The sequence below is a fragment of the Rana temporaria genome, chromosome 7, assembly GCF_905171775.1.
Source record: "Rana temporaria chromosome 7, aRanTem1.1, whole genome shotgun sequence".
Taxonomy (NCBI): Eukaryota; Metazoa; Chordata; class Amphibia; order Anura; family Ranidae; genus Rana; species Rana temporaria.
Window position 1 is genome coordinate 74,826,694 of NC_053495.1, and position 21,854 is coordinate 74,848,547.

Consider the following 21,854-nt stretch of genomic DNA (forward strand, 5'->3'; position numbering starts at 1 on the left):
TATGTCGGCAGTTATAAAGTTATAGATTTTAATGTCTGTTATTTCAGTCTCCCATCTGGTCCCCTAGGGGAGTGTCCACCAGGTGGGAGACCTGCATAAATAATATGCCCTCAGTTCCAGGCTATCTGGGGATACGTTATATGAATATAAAATGTTCGGCAGTTATAAAGTTATAGATTTTAATGTCTGTTATTTCAGTCTCCCATCTGGTCCCCTAGGGGAGTGTCCACCAGGTGGGAGACCTGCATAAATACGGGCGGGTAGCCCACAGTAAATGAGTTCGTGTTTTACCCTCATAATGGAGCTTGGTCTCGTTACTGGAGGGGGTTGGGTTACTGGCCACTAAGGACGGTGTACTTTGGAGCTCGGGAAGAGAGGTACCGCAACACTAGGCTAAGGAGTTGGAATGCTGGGATTGCAGGGAGATAACTGGTCTGATAAGAGGCAAAGTACAAGAGAAAAAGGCTGCAGGGAGACTAGCTCAGTGGGACTGAAAAGATAAGGGAGGGGGGGGAGGGGTGAACACAAACGGAGCCATGCTGCAAGAGAGTGACATGAGAGGAGAAATTAACTCTCAGCTGGAGAGAGAGAGAACCTCCGATCCCCACACTCACCTTCAGCTTCAGGCTCAGGTTCGGCACTGTCAGCTCCAGTGCCCATCCACGCCATTAGTGATCTGCATCCGGATTCCTGCCTCCATAAGTGTACTAAGGGAGAGGGGGATCGGGAGCAGGCGTCTTCACCTGGCTGCAGGCTCACGCTGATGCGTCCCTCTGAGATGCATAGTGCTGACGTCACTTCCTGTTGTCGGCACTATGCACAGCATACACTGGGTGCCATGCACCCGCCCGGTCACAAGTCCATTGTGCCGGAAGCAAGTGGCGCGATGGGCATAGCCACAAAGGCATATTTTGCCTGCCAATGTAGCGCCTCGTCTGCAATCTTGTGATTGCACAGACGTGGCGCTACTCGTACTGAACTGCACCCGGCACCCAGCGCCTGGGCACAGTGCACATAGGGACCTTTTTTGCTTTTTTTTTTTTTTAAAGGGACATGTTTAACCTCTTGACCACTGGGCACTTAAACCCCCTTCCTAACCAGACCAATTTTCAGCTTTCGGTGCTCTCACAATTTGAATGACAATTACTCAGTCATACAACATTGTACCGATCTGAAATTTTTGTCCTTTTTTTCACAAAAATAGAGCTTTCTTTTGGTGAAATTTGATCACCTCTGCGGTTTTTATTTTTTGCGCTATAAAAGAAAAAAGACTGAAAATTCTGTAAAAATAAAAAAAATTCTAGTTTCTGTCATATTAGCAGGTTATTTCTCACACACAGCATATGCATACCACAACTTACACCCCAAAACACATTCTGCTATTCCTCCCGAGTATGGCGATACCACATGTGTGAGACTTTTACACAGCCTGGCCACATACAGAGGCTCAACATGCAGGGAACACCTTCAGGCGTTCTGGAGCTCCCAGACCAATTCTGACATTTCTCTCCTACATGTAAAAATCATCATTTATTTGCTAAAAAATTACATAGAAACCCAAAACATTATATATGTTTTTTTTTTCAAAGACCCTAGAGAATACAATGGCTGTTGTTGCAACTTTTTATCTTGCACGGTATTTTCGCAGCAAATTTTTGAATGCGTATTTTTTAAGAAAAAAACGGTTTTGTGCTTTAAAAAAAAAAAAACAGTAAAGTTAGCCCAATGTTTTTGCATACTATGAAAGATGAAGTTACGCTGAGTAAATAGATACCTAACACGTCACCCTTCAAAATTGCACATGCTCGTGGAATTGCGCCAAACTTTGCTACTTAAAAATCCCCATAGGCGAAGTATTGCAAGGTATTGGAGTATTGGTGTATTACGGAGTATGGGGGGTATTGCGGAGTATGGGGGGTATTGCGGAGTATGGGGGGTATTGCAGAGTATGGGGTGTATTGCAGAGTATGGGGGGTATTGCAGAGTATGGGGGGTAATATTGCAGAGTATGGGGGGTAATATTGCAGAGTATGAGGGGTAATATTGCAGAGTATAGGGGGTTATATTGCAGAGTATGGGGGTTATTATTGCAGAGTATGGGGGGTAATATTGCAGAGTATGGGGGGTAATATTGCAGATTATGGGGGGTAATATTGCAGAGTATGGGGGGTAATATTGCAGAGTATTGGGGTAATATTGCAGAGTATGGGGGGTAATATTGCAGAGTATGGGGGGTAATATTTCAGAGTATAGGGGGTTATATTGCAGAGTATGGGTGATAATATTGCAGAGTATGGGGGGTAATATTGCAGAGTATGGGGGGTAATATTGCAGAATATGGGGGGTAATATTGCAGAGTATTGCGCAGGGAGGGATGGCTGGATCTGTGACTGCAATTGTCACAGATCCAGCCCACGGTGCTGCTGACACCCGCCCCCCCCCTCTCCTCTCGCACTGTACCGATCGGTACAGAGAGGAGAGGGAGGAACCGGCGTCATTACATGACGCCGGTTTGTTTACAAGTGATCGCTCCGTCATTTGACGGAGCGATCACGTGGTAAACGGCCGCTATCAGCGGCAATTTACCGCGATCCGTGATGCGCCGGGTCTTCTAGACCCAGGGGCCGCGCGAGTGAAGGATTCTGGGAGGACGTCCTCCCAGAATAACTCCACCACGCTGTAGCAGTATTTTCGCTATGGCAAGGGTACGACATTGGCGCGGGTACGACTTATGGTACGACTTTGGGGGCGACTGGCGGCGACTTGCATTGACTTCTATACAGAAGTCATTTTTCATGTCGCCTCTGAAGTTGCCTTCAGGTCGCCTTGCCGAGTCGCCCCCAAATTCTTATGTATTATTATTGTTTAAATTACTGTTTGATACGAATGACATATTTTAATGTCCTGTACAGACCACATAAAACTAAAGATGGGTGCAAGGCCCTGATGAAGCACAACTGTGTGAAACATGTTGGCCATCTGCACAACAAAGTATCTGGTTTCTAATCTTTTCATGGTCTGGATGTCTGGTTCATGGATGTAACAAGTGGTGTGCATGCGTGCATTGTCCGTGTGCCATGATGAATGTGTGTGTTTAACGTGCAAAGATGCGTTCCACGAGGCAACTCCTGACTGCTGTTCCTTCAGCAGACGGGGTAGCCTCGGGCAGACGGGGACTGTGTGGCTAGGGGGTCAGGTCACCACATATGTCAATCTCCAGGCCCTTTCTCATGGCATAGTTGTGCAGCATGCAACATGCACCGATGATCTGGCACACAAAGTTTGGGGAATACAACAGGGTCCCCCCGGACTTATCCAGGCATCGGAAACGGGACTTCAGGATGCCAAATGTGCGCTCCACCACTTCACGGATGTGTATGTGTGCAGCATTGTATCTTCTCTCTCCTCTGGTTTGGGGATTCCGGTATGGAGTCAGGAGATGGGGCCCAAGTGCATATGCAGAGTCACCTGGAAGGGAAAAGACAGGAGGATGTTAGTCGTGCATGTGCCCCTCGTGATGTCTGCATCATGGGGTCGGACAGTCATGCCTGACTCCCATGTCACTCACCAACCAGCCAGCTGTCCCTGTATACGTTCTGGTCGAATTCCGTTGGGATGTTGCTTTGACGGTATCTGTAGCTGTCGTGTCTGGCCCCTGGGTGTTTGGCACAAACGTGCCATATGAGGCATTGGGCATCGGCTATCACCTGTACGTTGATGGAATGCCACTGCTTACGATTGCTCTGTGGCACGGGGGGGGGGGCCGTAGTGCCACATGTGTGCAATCAATGGCCCCAACGGTGCGTGGGAATTCGGCAATTCTGTAGAAATCCTGCATTGCCTTCTGCCGCAGATGCTCATGGGTGGGTTTAATGATGTGTGGGACATGCGTGTGAGGATTGCGGGGACAACCTGGTGCACGCATCTGCTCATGGTGGATTGTGACATCCCAGACACGACTCCACTTGTACGTTGGAAAGATCCACTGGCAAGGAAATGCAGTGTTGCCAGTACCTTGACTAGTGGCTGCACTGCATGTGAGCATTGTGTCTGGCTGGTGATTTCATCATGCAGGGCTGTGGCTAATTCCAGGATGGCATCAGGGCTGAATCTGAGGATGCGGTACACCTCCGATTCCCCCATGCCAAAGACGTTCATGCGCATTCGGTATATCCTCTCCTGTGCCCCCCTCCGTGCCTGTGGACGCAGTAGTGCTATGACCATGGCTGCTCCTGGCATGTTGGCATACAGATGTGTTGTCCTGCAAGTGTGGTTGTTCAGCTCGTCCGTAACGGTGCTGCTGCAGCTGCTCTCCAGCTGACCTGTGCACGTCTGTTGCTGAGTTACACCTTCTTTATGAGGAATAACTTTAGGCCGGACGTACAACTTACGTGCACATCGCGTAGCCTGCGCCGGGCGCAAGTACGTTTGTGAAATATGCGCCCACGATACGCCGGCAAGTTACGTCGGTCGGATGAAGCCTATTTTTAGGCGTATCTCAGTTTGTGGGCACAGCGCATAGATACGACGGCGCATATTTGCACTTACGTGGCGTATTTCGAGATACGTCGGTGTAAGTGCTTTGTGAATCCGGGCCATAGTGTTGTGTGTTTCTTCCAAACAACTCAACTTTGGTTTCATCTGTCCACAGAATATTTTGCCAGTACCGCTGTGGAACATCCAGGTGCTCTTGTGCAAACTGTGAACGTGCAGCAATGTTTTTTTTTTGGATAGCAGTGGCTTTCTCTGTGGTATCCTCCCATGAAATCCATTCTTGTTTAGTGTGTTATGTATCGTAAATTCGCTAATAGGGATTTTAGCATATGCCAGAGACTTTTGTAAGTCTTTAGCTGACACTCTAGGATTCTTCTTCATCTCATTGAGCAGTCTGCGCTGTGCTCTTGCAGTCATCTTTACAGGACGGCCACTCCTAGGGAGAGTAGCAGCAGTGCTGAACTTTCTCCATTTATAGACAATTTGTCTTACCGTGGACTGATGAACAGGCTATTGGAGATACTTTTATAACCCTTTCCAGCTTTATGCAAGTCAACAATTCTTAATCGTAGGTCTTCTGAGAGCTCTTTTGTGCAAAGCATCATTTACATCAGGCAATGTTTCTTGTGAAACGCAAACCCAGAACTGCTGTGTGTTTTTTATAGGGCAGGGCAGCTGTAACCAACACCTCCAATCTCATCTCATTGGTTGGCAGACACCTCACTCCAATTAGCTCTTGGAGATGTCATTAGTCTAGGGGTTCACATACTTTTCCCACCTGCACTGTGAATGTTTACATGTTGTGTTCAATAAAAACATGGTAACATTTAATTCATTGTGTGTTATTAGTTTAAGCAGACTGTAATTGTCTATTGTTGTGACTTAGATGAAGATCAGATCACATTTTATGACCAATTTGTGCAGAAATCCATTTCATTCCAAGGGGGTTCACAAACTTTTTCTTGCAACTGTATGTGTTGGGATCCATATCACTTTCTCTAAAGTGACCTTACTAATCTGACTTTCCAATCTGACCCACCTTTTTTCTTTATTCTTTTTTACCCATTTAACCACCCGCGACATCATAATGGCAGTGTAATAAATTCTTAATACCGGTAGTCCCAACCCACCTTGTGCCTTATCTCTCATTAACACCTCAAAACTTATACAATGCTTTTTGTTCTGCCAAATAAACTTATGCAATAGCGTGTTTAGTATTTTAAAATATGTATCTGGGATTGGGATTGGTAACATCTGCATTTTATACAATATTTTAGGAAGGATTACCATTTTGAAACAGTTTATCCTACCTATCCATGAACTTTGTCTAGAGCAGTGGTTCTCAACCTTAATAGTGTTGTGACCCCTTGATAACATTTCCCAGGTTGTGGGGACCCCTAACAGTATTTTCGTAGCCCGGGTTGTCAGCACCCAAAGTAAGACAAGTAATGTGTGCCCCTAACCCACGGACATTTAGGGCTCCCTGAGTCCCTTCCACTTGTACAGTATTAAAACCCCTTCTGGTACCTTTTAGGATGTACCACTCTCTCTATGTTCTCCTTTCTTTCCCTTTTATCTCTCTATCTTAATTTCTTTCTTTTTTTTTCCCCATCTCTCTCTCTAGCCATCTTTCCTGTTCTTTCTCTCCCTCTTTTCCTCTCCCTTCCACGTATTCTCAATTTTTATTCCTTCTCTTACTCCTTTTGGGGGGGATGAGTACTGGCGGGGAGTTCTGATCAGCCAACTTGGGAAAGGTCACCTGCTGATCTGAGAACTGTAGTGGGCACTTTAAATGGCAACTTTAATCATAGGTAGTGTTACTCAATGTGTCTCCAGTTCTGTGGTGTCTAGCAGCAGTGACACCTATGCTGAAATCAGGAGATAGGGTCTCCTCCAGCCCCTCACACTTCACAGTCAGCTGACCTCTAGTATCTGTCTGCCCCACAGCCATGCCATGAACTGAATGGGCAGCCACAGGCTCCAGGGACTGCCCTGCTGGGCGGCTGCGAAAAGGCTGAGAGTGCTGCAGGCTTCAGGAACAGCCCAAGATTCGGTGACCCCTGACAAATCATCATTTGACCCCCGAGGGGGTCCCGACCCCAGGTTAAGAACCACTGGTCTAGAGGCTATTTTACTTAAGTCGGTTTTGATGTCATTCAATGGAGGAATAAAGTTCAGCTGGTAAGTGGTCTCCAATGAGGATGTTATTTTAACTCCTAAGTATTTTAACTCAGTGTTCCTCCATACAAATGGGAAGTCCTATTTGAATATTCGCTCCTCCTGTGACTTCACACTTATATTGAGGATTTCTGATTTTAAAGGATTTATTTTGAAATTTGCTACCTCACCGTAGATTTTTAAGGCTTTCATAAGGTTGGGGAGGGTTGTCCTATGATTTGTGATATAAAACAAAATATCATCGGCATAGGCCGCTAGTTTATGTTCCTCCTCATCGATCGATATTCCCCTGATATCATTGTTTTGTCTAACCCCTGCTATGATAGAACAAACAATAACGGGGACAGGGGACAACCCTTTTGCGTCCCATTGAAAATTTTGAAGAACCCAGACATTCTCCCATTGATTTTAACACTTGCTATGGGGTGAATATATAAAGCATTTATCCTTATACTGTGTCAAAGCTTTTTCAGCGTCTATAGACAGTAGCAGTCCTGGGGATTTACTTTCTTTTATCTTTTGTATTAGTAGAAGGCTTCTAATGCCATTATCCTTGCTTTCCCTACCTGGGATAAAACCCACTTGGTCTGTGTGCACCAAGTCATTCATTACTGTCTTCAATCTGCCGGCTAGCACCTTCGCAAACAATTTAACGTCTGCGTTTAATAAAGAAATAGGCCGATAGCTTGAACACAGTGAGGGGTCTTTACCCTCTTTTGAAATGATGGTAATTGCGGCCTCTAGTGCTTCGTGCCGTATGTCCCAGTTGGCCCCTATCCCATTCATGTATGAACACATCTTGGGGACTAAAATGTCGCAATTTTTTTTATAGTATGTGGTCGACAACCCATCAGGACCTGGACTTTTCCCGGCTGGTGATTCTTTTAAGATTCTAAAGATCTCTGCTTCCGTTATGGGATCCGCTAAAGAACTACCTTTATCTAGGGGTATTTTTTTAAGGCCTACTTCATTTAGCAGAACTCTGGAGTTATCCATTCTCTTTTTAACCTTTTCCGGGGGATCTTTTTGAGTTATCGAATATAGTTTCTCCGTAATAGTCTTGAAAAGCCAGCGCAATCTCAGTGGTTGAAAATACCTTTTCCCAGTTACCTGTTTGTATGCATTCAATAAAATTTGCCCTGTTTTTTTTTTTTTCACAATTTGGATAGATATTTAGCCGACATGTCTCCCTATTGGTATGGTTCTTTCTTTAGCCGAAAAAACTGCATTCTGTTTTCCTATTCAATTAGATCTTTTAATTCCTCTTTTTTTCTGAGAACTTCCAGTGCTATTTCCCTGGTCTCCTGTATTTTTGTGATTCTGCTCGAGATCATGGATTTCTTTATTCAACTCCTCACCTTTACATCACCTTTTTTTTTCCTGTTCCTATTGCGATCAAAATCCCCCTGATGTAAGCCTCATGGGTATCCCATACGGTGGCTTCTGATATCTCATCTGAACAATTTGTTTTAAAGTACAGCTCTAGTTCTTTTTTGATCATGTCTGCAACCTTTACATCCTGTATCAGTTATTCATTAAGTCTCCATACATTGGTCCTATTTTGTACACCGTCTATTTTTAATTTCATTGATATTGGGGCGTGGTCTGAAAAGGTTGCGATTTCTATGTTTGAACTTGTCACCACGTTGAGCATCCTATGCTCTACCAAAAATTGGTCGATTCTTGAATAAGTCCCGTGCACAGCGGAGTGGAACGTATAGTCGCGTATTTTTGCATGTTGAGTTCTCCATACATCCATCAATTAATGTTGATGTAATTTCTTTTTAAGTTACCTCCTGCTGTGCCGTCCCAGTCCGCTGTACACGAGGCATACTGTCCACTTTAGGGTCCATACAGAAATTGAAATCTCTGGCCATGATGGCTCCACCTATCTTAAAATCCATAAATTTCTTCACCACTCCTTTCAGAAATTCCATTGGATTCCTATTTGGTCCATATATATTTGCTATGGAGTATTCCTCCTCATTTATTCTGCCCCTTATGAGCAGATAGCGCCCTTCCGGGTCCACCATTTTATCAACCGGGGTGAACCTTACTCCTCTAGCAAAATCTATAGTGACCCCCTTAGCACGTTTGGTTGGGGAGTCACTATAGTACCAAATTGGGTAATCATATGACCAAATTTTAAGATTTGAGTCCTGGGAAATATGCATCTCTTGTAGTAGGACTACATCTGCTTTAAGGTGCTTTAATTCCTTTAAGATGTTAGACCTTTTAGAGGGGGTATTAAGCCCTCGTACATTGTAGGATACTATTTTTAATGTAGCCATCCTATTTCACGACATTCCCACGACCCACTTCCATCATTGTATAGCCATCAATAAGGGATCAAAATCTAATCTTATGAGATTAGGCTTCATCTTTCTAATTTTGTTATCACACACTTCAACAGTGGTTCTTTTTGATTGTTAAACTGTTTCTGAGAGTGTCACATAGCATGTAATCATGTCCTGAGCGAAATGTGCAGGTCTGATTCGAGTTCCATTGAATGCACTTCATTCTCTAGTGTCTGGAGTACCATGGATGACAGCAGTTATAATACCTCTATAATGGACTGAATTAAACCTGTAATCATTCATTTGTGGATATGAAAGCCTCTACAGCACTGTAACTGGCCTGTTAACTGTTCATGTTAATTATATTTTTTCTAAAGAAACTTACATTAGAAATGGAAAACTTTTGACATTTCAAGCGCTTAATATATCTAGACACTAAAAATATTGTCAACAGGCTCTGGAATGATTGTATAACATTTAGGTATAACAGTATCTTAGGTAACTGTCTTAAAGGTGAATGGCACAATGGCTTAGAAGCAATGTAAACAACCGGCCGAGAGAAACATAAAGTACATAAAATAATCAAGCACTTACGTGACACAACTGGACGAGGACGCATGGAATGGGCGGGGCTTAGTAACAAAGGTAAGCCGCTGATTGGCCGAAGAAAGACAGGCGATGAGATGAAGAGCTAAAGGCAGAAGTGGCCCTGAGAGAAGAAGTACAGTATGGACAGACAGATAGTACAAATAATACAGGGAGAGGGGGTGGAACACATAGTGGAAACCCTTAGCTCCAGGTCTGGACAAGCTAGGTTACTAAACACATGGTGTTCATGTGATTACCAAGTTAACGCAGAATGGTAATGTTTAAGTCTAGGGAAAAAATGCACACCGATATGATGACATAGAGCTAAGGGGAACACCAAAAACAGATAACACTTTCCCCAATTCCACCCTCCTCTTATTGACAACAAAAACAAACTTAAAGTGGTTGTATACTTGTTTTTTTTACTTTTACCTACAGGTAAGCCTATTATAAGGCTTACCTGTAGGTATAAAGAATATCTCCTAAACCTGTACGGTTTAGGAGATATTCACCCCGCAATGCGCCGCTAATTGCAGCGGCGCATGCGCAGCGGGGATCCTCGGCTAAAGGGCCGGCGGCCGCCGGCCCTTGCCGGTTTGAAGTCTCCCGCTCCAGCCAATCACAGCGATGGAGCGGCGATACTGGAAGACCACACCAGGCAAGATGATATCTCGCTCGGCGTGGATCAGGTAAGTTCCTCTCACCTCGTTTTAAGGTAAGTATTTCATAATGAGCTAATATGCGGTGCATACTATCTCATTATGGCTTTTGCCTTTCAGGTGAACAAAAAAAAAAAAAATTATTTGCGGGGTATACAACCGTTTTAAGTTAAGAGATAATCTGGGTATAGTAGACAAAAGCAGCATATCTACAGCTGCAATCTTATAGAGCATGTTGGGATATGTGACTGAAAAAAAATTCTGAGGCAAAGGCTGCTTATCCCTACTGTAGAAATAGGATACTTACTAGGTACTCTGTTGATGGCCTTCAGGGGTCTGAGGACACGCACGGTTCGGATTGCAGACAGGTTTATATTCTGCAGATCCAGAGAGTATTCCACCATCCTGCACATAAAGAGAAAATAGGAGATAGTTACATTAAAGATAATGCTCAAGTTCTCTCGATTAGGAACAGTAGGTTGTAAAGCAGAAGTAAAAAAGATAATAAGCCAGCTACCTTAGTTCAGTTTTACATTCTATGCCATTAAAATAAAGGGGGGAACTTGTGTATAGTTTTTGATCTAGAAATAAATGTTAAAGTGCTATTAAACCCAAAAACAAACATTTATTAACCACTTCAATACAGGGCTTTTATACCACTTCCATACCGGGCCTATTCTGGCACTTTTCTCCTACATGTACAAATCATCTTTCTTTTGCTAGAAAATTACTTAGAACCCCAAAACATTATATTTGTTTTTTTAGCAGACACCCTAGGGTTTAAAATGACAGTCATTGCAACTTTTTATCTTGCACAGTATTTGCACAATAATTTTTCAAACGCCTTTTTTTGGGAAAAAAATGGTTTCACGAATTAAAAAATAACAAAACAGTAAAGTTAGCCCAATTTTTTTGTAAAATCTGAAAATAATGTTACGACAAGTAAATAAATACCTAACATGTCACATTTAAAATTGCGCACACTCATAGAATGATGCCAAACTTCGGTACTTAAAAATCTCCATATGCGATGCTTTGAATTTTTTTACAGGTTGCCAGTCTAGAGTTTCAGAGGAGGTCTAGTGCTAGAATTGTTGCTCTCACTCTAACGCACATGGTGATACCTCACATATGTGGTTTGAACGGCGTTTACATATGTGGGTGGGACTTACGTGTGCGTTTGCTTCTGAGCGTGAGCTACCGGGCACATGGGCGTTTTAATTTTTTTATTATTATTTATTTATTTATTTTACTTATTTCTTCTTTTTTTTTTTACACTTTTTTTTATCACCTTTATTCCTATTACAAGGAATGTAAAAATCCCTTGAAATAGGAATGGTGTGTTACAGGTCCTCTTTATGGAGAGATGCGGGTTCAATAAGACCCCACATCTCTCCTCCAGGCTAGAAGACATGAGATTGTGAAAAAAATTCAACGATATCATGGTTACTAGCCGCAATTGCGGCATTGTTTACTTCTGGAAACCCGGGCGTTTCGTCATCACATCGCGCCCGGGCCTCCAACGGTCATAGAGATGACTGGTGACCATCATGTGACACCGGCGCCGGACGATTCTTTCTCCGGGCCCCCGATGGCACGGGAGAGCCCGGAGAAGCACCGGATGGTGGCGGGAAGGGGGGGATTGTCCCCTCCTGCCGCCTATAAGAACAATCAAGCAGCGTAACTGCCGCTATGATCGCCGGCAGAAGAGAAGGATATCTGAATGATAACTAGCTGCAGGCATCATTCAGATATCCCCCCACAAAGCCCAGGACGTAATATGACGTCCACCCAAGATGGTAGATCCCATCTGTGGATGTCATATTACTATGGCTGGGTATTGAAGTGGTTAAATTGCAGCTCAGCAATTCCTAGATGTGGTGCCTGCTTTATTTTTTTTGTATTTTTTCATTTAGTTTTATAGAATTACACATTGACATAGTCGCATAGTTATAGTTATCCTGGTTGAAAAAAAAAGACACTAGTCCATATTCAACCAATAAAAACGCATAACAAATTAGAAAACCTCCATATACACAATCCTATACCCACAGGTGGGGTATAGAAGGCAAAAAAAACACCCAATAAAGTATCACACAATTTTCCCCAGTAGGGGAAAACATTGATTAATGATCCCAAAGAGACAATCTGAATTTCCCTGGATCAACTACCCCTGTCGTTATTCCCTCTAAATCTTAATATCCATTTAGATTTGTGCATTTAGGAAAGTGTCCAGCTCTTTTTTAAAACAATCTACTGAACTGGCCAGAACCATTTAATTTTTTACATTTTTCACAGCTCTTCTCCAGCTATAGAGGGTTTGATTTTTTTTTAACCATCTATGGGCAACCAGCATATTCAGTGGCGTAACTAGAACCTTCAGGGCCCCGATGCAAGAAACCATGAAGGGCCCCCCTGACCCCCCGAACAGGGCTCTTTTCTCCGAGCTCGGTGGTGGAACAACAGGGCCCGGTCTCTAGTGGGTGGCTGCATATAAAGGAACCGATTTTTCCATTCCCCTTGCTTCTCCTCCTCTCCCTCCTGCAGGCATTCAGCGGCTGCAGGAGGAAAATTGAGAGATTGGTTCCTCTATGCCAGTGTTTCTCAATACTTTTCCAGCCAGGGCACCCTTGAAATATACTCTTAGGTCAGTGAAGTTGAAACTTGGCAACCCAGATGTTTTGGAACTACATTTCCCATGATGCTCAACTACACTGCAGAGTGCATGAGCATCATGGGAAATGTAGTTCCAAAACATCTGGGGTGCCAAGGTTCGCCATCACTGCCCCCTAGAGTTGAATGGGGCTGCACCACTGCAACACCCTGCAACTGTGTGCATTGCAGCTTAGTGATGATGCATTTAAGGGGTTAAAACAGGCAGTCAGGAGGCAACACGTTGGGGCTGATTTACTATTGTCAGTGCACTGCGCTGGTTCATGCCTTAATTAGTACTCCGGGTGAAGCCTTAATTAGGCGCATGAACCAGCGTAGCAGCCGGCGCATTGCAATTGATATGTAAAGCCGCGCCAAACTCCCTATAGAAGTCTATGGGAGAAATCAAAAGTGTTCATTTTAAAGGCTAATCTGCAAGTTTTGTCCTAAAAAGTGTTTGGGGACCTCAGTCCTGCCCCAGGAAACATGTATCAATGCTTTTTTTATTTTTTAAAACTGCCGTTTTTTCGGGAGCAGTGAAATTAATAATGCTTAAAGTGAAACAATAAAAGTGAAATATTCCTTTAAATGTTGTACCTAGGGGGGGTGTAAAGTCAGCATGTGAAATAACGCATTTTTCCCGCACTTAGAACTGTCCCTGCACAAAATGACATTCAGAAGGAAAAAAAGTCATTTAAAATTCACACGCGGCTATAATGAATTGGCGGCTCTGACAATTCAGAGAGGATTCATTCATAAAACAAAAACAAAAAATGTATGGGGGTCCCCCAAATTAAATTACCAGGCCCTTCAGGTCTGGAATGGATATTAAGGGGAACCCCGCCGTAAAAAAAAAAAAAAAAGATGTGCGGTTCCCCGCAAATATCCATACCAGGCCCTTCAGGTCTGGTGTGGATTTTAAGGGAAACTCCACGCCAAATTTAAAAAAAATGGCGTGGAGTCGCCCTAAAAATCCACACCAGACCCTTATCCGAGCACGTTAACCTGGCCGGCCGCAGAAAAGAGGGGGGGACAGAGTGCGGCCCCCCCTCTCCTGAACCGCACCAGGCCACATGCCCTCAACATGGGGAGGATGTCCCCATGTTGATGGGGACAAGGGCCTCATCCCCACAACCCTTGCCCGGTGGTTGCGGGGGTCTGCGGGCGGGGGCTTATCAGAATCTGGAAGACCCCTTTAACAAAGGGGACCCCCAGATCCTGCCCCCCCCTATGTGAAATGGTAATGTGGTACACCTTTCACCCCCCAAAAAATCAAAAGTGTTAAAAATGACAGTAGCGGTTTTTGACAAATCTTTTAATAAAATCTTCTTTTCTTCTTTCATTCGGGTTTCTTCCTCTGCTTCTTTCTTGGGTCTTCTCGTCCACATCTTGCCCGACGTGTTCTTCTATCTTCTCCATCCGTCCTTCAGCCTTCTCGTCCACATCTTGCCCGGTGTCTTCTCCTGTCTTCTCCGTCCGTCCTTCAGCCTTCTCGTCCACATCTTTTTCTTCCCCGGACGCAGCGCTTGAAATTGAATTGGCCGCCGTGTGCCGCTCCTGGGACCCGCCCCCCTCTGACGCCACAAGTAAACTCCTTAGAAAGTCATGTGCGTCAGAGGGGGCGGGGTCACAGAGCGTCACACGGCGGGGAAATTCAATTTCAAGCGCGCTGTCCGGAGAAGAAGCCGCCGCACAATGCGGACGAGCTTCCAATTGAAGTTCCCGCCGTGTGACGCTCATGTGACCCCGCCCCCCTCTGACGCACATATACCACACGCGGACTTTCATATGAGTTTACCTGTGGCGTCAGAGGGGGGCGGGTCCCAGAAGCGGGAACACGGCGGGCTCTTCAATTTCAAGCTCAGCGCCCAGAAGATCAAGAAGATGCGGGACAAGAAGGTCGACGGACAGAGAAGAAGATAGGAGAAGACGTCGATCAAGATGTGGACGAGAAGACCCAAGAAAGAAGCAGAGGAAGAAACCAGAATGAAAGAAGAAGAAGGAACCGCGGAAAGAAGATTTTATTAAAAGATTTGTCAAAAACCGGCTACTGTAATTTTTCACACTTTTGTCACTTTTTTTGGGGTGAAATAGTAGAGGTACAATGTACCCCATTACCATTTCACATAGGGGGGGGCAAGGATTGTGGGGATGAGGCCCTTGTCCCCATCAACATGGGGACATCTTCCCCATGTTGAGGGCATGTGGCCTGGTGCGGTTCAGGAGAGGGGGGGGCGCACTCTGTCCCCCTCTTTTCTGCGGCCGGCCAGGTTAACGTGCTCGGATAAGGGTCTGGTGTGGATTTTTAGGGGGACTCCATGCCATTTTTTTTTACATTTGGGGTGGAGTTCCCCTTAAAATCCACACCAGACCTGAAGGGCCTGGTATGGATATTTGGGGGACCCCACGGCATTTTTTTTTGTTTTACGGCGGGGTTCCCCTTAATATCCATTCCAGACCTGAAGGGCCTGGTAATTTAATTTGGGGGGACCCCCATACATTTTTTTATTTTTAATGAGCAATGACTATTCTTTATAGCCATGAGTACTTTTAAATAACTTTTTTTTTTCACTTCAGAAATTACATCAGTTCTAAGCACGGGAAACATGCGTGTATCCCCCCCCCTGTATGAAATTTAAAGGAATATTTCACTTTTATTATTTCACTTTAACCACTTCCATACCGCGCCTATTCTGGCACTTCTCTCCTTCATGTAAAAATTATATTTATTTCCTGGGAAATTACTCAGGACCCCCAAACATTATATATATACTTTTTTAGCAGACACCCTAGGGAATAAAGTGGCGGTCATTTTTTATTTGATTTCCAACGGTATTTGCGCAATAATTTTTCTAACGCCTTTTTTTTTTGGCCCCAAAAAAAAAAGCGGTTCATGAATTAAAAAATAACAAAACAGTAAAGTGAGCACAATTTTTATGGATAATGTGAAAGATGATGTTACACTGAGTAAATAGATACCTAACTTGTCACGCTTTAATATTGCACACACTCATGGAATGGCGCCAAACTTCGGGACATAAAAATATCCATAGGCGATGCTTGATTTTTTTTTTATAGGTGACCAGTTCAGAGTTACAGAGGAGGTCTAGGGCTAGAATTATTGCTCTCACTCTAATGCACGCGTCAATACCTCACATGTGTGGTTTGAATGGTGTTTACATATGTGGGCGGGACTTACATGCATATTCGCTTCTGAGTGTGAGCTACTAGGGACAGGGACATTTATTTATTTATTTTTTACCTAATATTTTTCTTTTTGCACTTTTTTGTCCCTTTTTTTTATTTTGGATCACTTTTAGTCCTATTACAAGGAATGTAAACATCCCTTGTAATAGAACTAGTGTGTGACAGGTCCTCTTTATGGAGAGAGGCGGGGTCAATAAGGCTGGAAAGCATGGTATTGGAAAAAAAAAAAATCTCATGCTTTCAGCTGCAAAAGGGTCGCTGGTTCGAATCCCGCCCGTGACACCATCTGCCTGGAGTTTGCATGTTCTCCCTGTGCCTGCATGGGTTTCCTCCCACAATATAAAAACATGCTGTAAATCGTATCCGGTATAAATAAGCCCTAATATGCAGTAGTATATTTAGGATTTGTGCTGCCCTAGGCCTGACTACATTTCTGCACCTCCTAATAGAAAAATGACCCACCCCTTCCTGTCAAGGCCCACACCTGTTTTTGTATGACCCGCCAGGAATTTTCAGGGGACCACACACTAGTTCTGGGGGGGAGGGGGGTTACTGGATTGCCTTAATTTGCATAGTTTTTCTCTCACTTCCTGTTTGGCTATGGGGCAGGAAGTGAAGGCAAATCTCCCCAATTGGACCACGATAATACAAAATAAACTGACAGGGCCTAAACCCCTCCCTCACTCTATCCAAATTAAGAAAATAAAAAGTGTTGATTATAGTTCTAGTTTAAGCACAAATTTCAAGAGAGTTTTAATTGAGAGACGAAGAAAATATAACCATGCCAATAGGCCCAGGATACAGCGTTGCTAAAATGTATGAATGTGTGTGTTAGGCGCCCCCACAAACACCACCCAATGTAAATAAAAATTATAATTGCAAATAAGTATTATCTGCTCATTTTTTGGGGATGTCTGCACCCTGATAGTGACAACATTTGTGAGGTGTCTTCACCCTTTCTAATTCAAATTCATTCACTTCCTGTCACATAGCCAAACAGGAAGTAAGGGTAAATCCTTACTAATATCTTTTCTTGGGGACACAGCGATCAATCTAAATAGTTTCCCATTATGTAAATTGCACTCTAGCATTTAGCTGTGCACACCCCAAATTATTAGGGATCTAGGACTTTGGGGTCCATTTACTAAATGCAAATCCACTTTGCACTACAAGTGGACAAGCAAGGAAGAAAACAAAACAACTTTGCTTCTACAGGATTGGATGTTAAAACCATCAGTGCTTCCTCTCTGATTTTCAGCGACTACGCTTGTACTGCAGAGTGGCTTTGCTTTACTAAACCCCAAACTAAATAATCATTTGGGGCAGGGATCCTCAAACTACGGCCCCCTCAGATGTTGTAGAACTACACATCCATGAGGCCTTGTAATGCACTGACATTCACAGACATGACTAGGCATGATGGGAATTGTAGTTCCTGAACAACTGGAGGGCCGTAGTTTGAAGACCCATGATTTGGGGTGTACACAGCAGTGCTGGAGTGCAATTTGCTTAATGGGGACACTAGTTAGATTGACCTGTGTCCCCAAGAAAAGACACTGGTAGGGTTTTAACCTCACTTCCTGTTGTGTGACAGGAAGTGAAGCCAATTTTAAGAAAAGGGACACAAAGCTCAACCCAAAAAAAACACAAGCAGGGGTTCTAACACTCACTTGGCTTCACTCAAACACCCACAATTAGAATAGGATTGCCTTGCGCTAGATTTAAGCATGTCCACCAATAGCCCCCCCCCCCCCACAGGCCATGTTTGCAGGCTTTCCTTCATCTTGCACATGTGCTTTAAAAGACAGTCTGGACAGCAATTCTTGGTAAGATAAATCCACCAAAACATGTCCTGTCGGGAGGTACTTGAGGGCTGAGGACCACTGCCAGTAAAAAGAAAATACTTACAGTTTGTCTTTAATTTCCTCGAGATTAAACATGGCAAAACATTTCATGCCTACACACCAGGAAAGAAGCTTAGACAAAAATCACACCCTCAATTGTTAGGCCCAAACCTATTTCAGCTGCCGCTGACTGTAGCATGAAAAGTAACAAAAAACAAACTTCAAAATTTTAAAGTAATTTTTATTGGTCAACAAAACAAGGAAAGCCAAAAAGACAGACAAACAAACAAACACACCAAACATAAATACATTTCAAAATGAAAATAACAAGGTTAACCGTCCCAACATCTTCAGAATTTTTTTTTAAAATAAGGCAGCAGAGACAAATACATCAAAGTGAACATCATTTAAAAATAAACATGCTTCAAACCAAATTTCTGTTTAGCAACAAAACATTCCTTCCTGCCAGCCAGCTTGCCCCTCTGACGGCAGCTGAGGACTGCTCTGTCCACGCTTTTTATAACATGTGTGCTAATTTAGCAATTGAAATCACATGAACAAATTTCAGTCTCTAGTTTGGGTGAGCTTGTAAGTGCTTACACCTGGTAATAACCCACCCACGCTCTATGAGCATCCAAGTGATTTTCACCTTTTAAAAAGAAAGGAATTTTTTTTCTAAGTGTCTGAGCAGGCTCAGTTCATCTCACATGCAGGAACAAAGCTGCAATGGCTGCTGAAAGCATGAGAGCTTTTTTTTTTTCCTGAACTCATGCTTTCCAGGCTGAAGGGGAGGTCTTAGTGAATTATTACGTAACAAAAATAAATAATAATAATTAAAATGCCCCTGTCCTGCCAGTCAGAAGCGAACACGCACATTTTTTTTCTTCAGGTTAACAGTTTAGAGTTACAGAGGAGGTCTAGTGCTAAAAGTATTGCTCTCGCTCTAACGCATGCGTCAATACCTCACATGTGGTTTGAACGATGTTTACATATGTGGGCGGGGCTTGCTGCTCTGCCTATGGTTTCCGGTGAAGTCCCGCAATATGCTGCCCAAGAAGTGACCACTGCCCCTGTCGAATGAGCCCTAATGCCCTTTAGGAGTCGTAAGTTGCTGGATGGAATAGGTCTCTTTGATAGCTTTAACAACCAAGAGGTAATGGTATGGGAGGTAGCTGGCTGACCTCGTCTGCTTCCGTGTGGGATAATCAAGAGAGAATCCGTCTTCCTGAGATGTAGCTGTGAAGTAACTGGAGATGGTAGACTTGACATCCTAGGCATGGGACTCGCCTCTCTCATTAGTAAAAGACGGAAGGACGATGTCCTGGTTATAATAAGAGGAGAAAGTTACCCTTGGATAAAAATGGTCTGAGGGCTTCAGAACCACTCTGTCAGGGGAGAACACTAAATAGGGGTTCCGTAGCCATAAGTGCTTGTATCTCTGACGCCCTCTTAGCTGAGGTGATAGCAATACGGGAAGCCATCTTCAGAGCTAGGTTCCACGGTGAGACTAAGTTGAATGGAGAAAAGGGTGGATTGGACAGGGCCTCGAGTACTACACAGAGATCCCCTGTTGGAAAGGCTGGCCTCCTAGGTGGTCTGATCTTACGCAGGCCCTGAGGAACAGAGTGACCGGATGATGAAGAGCCCATCTAGTACCCGTCATGGCTGAAAGGGCGGATACTTGCACCTTCAGGGTACCCGAGCCCGGGCCCTTGTTAAGCCCTGACTGAAGAAATTCAAGAATTTGAGATGGGGTTCCAATCTCTTTGCTGCGACGACACAAACCTCTCCCAGATCCTAGTATAGGTGACATCAGTGGAGCTCCTTAGAGCTTGTACTAAGGTTGATATTACCTCCTGAGAGTATCCTAGTTACCCTAACCTAGCCCTCTCAACCTCCAAGCTGGCAAATGCAGATTCTCTGGGCTGGATGGAAGAATTGCCTCTGATGTATGAGATCCCAGGTTACTGGAAGATGTATTGGAGGCCGCGTACCTATTTGTAGCAGGGTCGTAAACCATGGCCTCCTCGGCCAGAACGGTATTAGTACAATAACCGTGGCTGAGGACTTCTGAAGTCGGGACAGGAATCTTGTAATCCGAGAAGTTGGAAGAAAAATGTACCCCAGCTCGAAGCTCCATGGAAGAACTAGGCAGTTTGTCCCTTCGGCTGATGGAAAGTGGGCTCTGGACAGGAACCTCTGACACTTGAGTTCTTTGGCGTGGCCGCTAGGTCAACTTCTGGCATTCCACAACTTTTCGTAAGAATGGAGAATACCTGTTGGTTCAGGGACCATTCGTTGTTTGAAAGTGTCTCTCGGCTTAGGTAGTTGGCCAACGAATTCTGTGTTGCCGGGACGTATACTGCCCACAGATCTAACAGGTGCACTTGTGCCCCTTCCAATATGGGCGAACTTCCTCTTGAAGCGTGCGACTCCTGATGCCCCCCTGTCTCTGGATACATGACACCGCTACTTGTTGTCCATCCTGATCAGGACACTCTTCCCCTCTAGAAGAGGCGCAACGGCCAGGAGAGCCTGAAAGGCTGCTCTGAGCTCTATAATATTTGACACTATGCCCTGAGCCCGAAAGTTCCACTGTCCTTGGGCTACTTGGTCTAGATAGTGTGGACCCCATCCCCCCTGGCTGGCATCCGATGTTACTACTTCTGGACTTGGGGGAACTATTGGAATGGACTCCCTGAGGTTGGACGGGTGTGTCCACCACCATACTAATTGCTTTACCCAGTTCGGGATGTGAATGGTTTGGAGTATTGACGTTCCATTCCACTGCCTGAGAAAGGAGTTCTGTAAGACTCGCATGTGCCACAGGGGCCACTGTATCAAGGGTATGGATGCTGACATGGACCCCCGGGTACTGAGGCAGGCTTTGACAGTTAGACGTCTGGATGATAGCAGATTCTGTATCTTCTGGAGTAAGGGCTTCAGCCTCTCTTGAGGGAGTTGCATCCGGTACAACCTGGTATATTATTCTGCCCCTAGGAACACCCTGACTTGCTGAATGCTCTGGGTGCTGAGGCGATGCTGAATGGGGGGCACCAAAATTGGAAATGAGATTGATACATTGAGAACCGAAGGGACCTCTGGAAGGCGGGATGATCGGGACGTGAAAGTAAACGTCCGAAAAATCTAGAGATAGCATCCAGTCTCCCACGTCCACTGTCAACAAAATGGACTGAAGGCTTTTCCAATCTGAGGGCCTCTATTTTGATCGTCTGTTGAACCTCTTTAGGTCCAAGACTGGACGTAGATCCCCTGTTTTTTTTTTTTGTACCAGAAATAAAGGGGAACAAAACCCCCTCCCTTTCTGGTGCGGAGGTACATGGTAGGCTGGAATGTGTCCATGAATTTCCAAATGTGACCGGTCTTGATAGAGGATAGTGTCCATGAATCTGTTATACGAGTTGCCCATATCCGAGCGAATCTCTTGGAGTCTGGTGCCCACCTGAGCTGGGTGGGAAGACGGACCCTCAAAAGGGACTTCTGCTGTTCCCCGGCTGTGATAGCCTTGGCTTACTGTACCTACATGAAGGAGGGTCGAGTCTTCCAGTCCCTCCTAAATTCCCTGCCGGGACGGTAGGATCTAACATCCCTGTACTTGTTCCCCCGGTAACCTTGGAGATGGCCAAGTCCTTCTTTGTGCCAAATACACTTGAGCCGCCATATGGAATTTTGCACCAGTTGATTTTGATGCTGCCTCCGCTATCCAGGGTCTCAGCCATAAGGCTCTTCCCAGCCATGAAGTCGCCCCCTCAGGAGCCATAAGCCAACTTAATTTTCCTGCAGGGAGGAAAATATCTTCCCCTGGTCGGCTCCTTCTAGAATGGAATTCTCAACGTTAGCCGCCCATGCAGCGATAGTTTTAGCTACTGCTGCCGTGGTGATAGCCGGCCTACAAGCGTCTCCTGTCGTGGAGC

At 44.6% G+C, this 21,854-nt stretch overlaps 1 protein-coding gene across 1 annotated transcript in view; it reads right to left on the reverse strand.

The window, feature by feature from the left end:
- The window catches only part of CACNA1I (calcium voltage-gated channel subunit alpha1 I), a 2,078,868-nt gene that overhangs the window by 1,772,512 nt on the left and 284,502 nt on the right, over positions 1–21,854 (reverse strand). Inside the window, 1 exon segment of the mRNA XM_040359583.1 lies at positions 10,524–10,621. Within this exon segment, the coding sequence (XP_040215517.1) occupies positions 10,524–10,621 (98 nt within the window).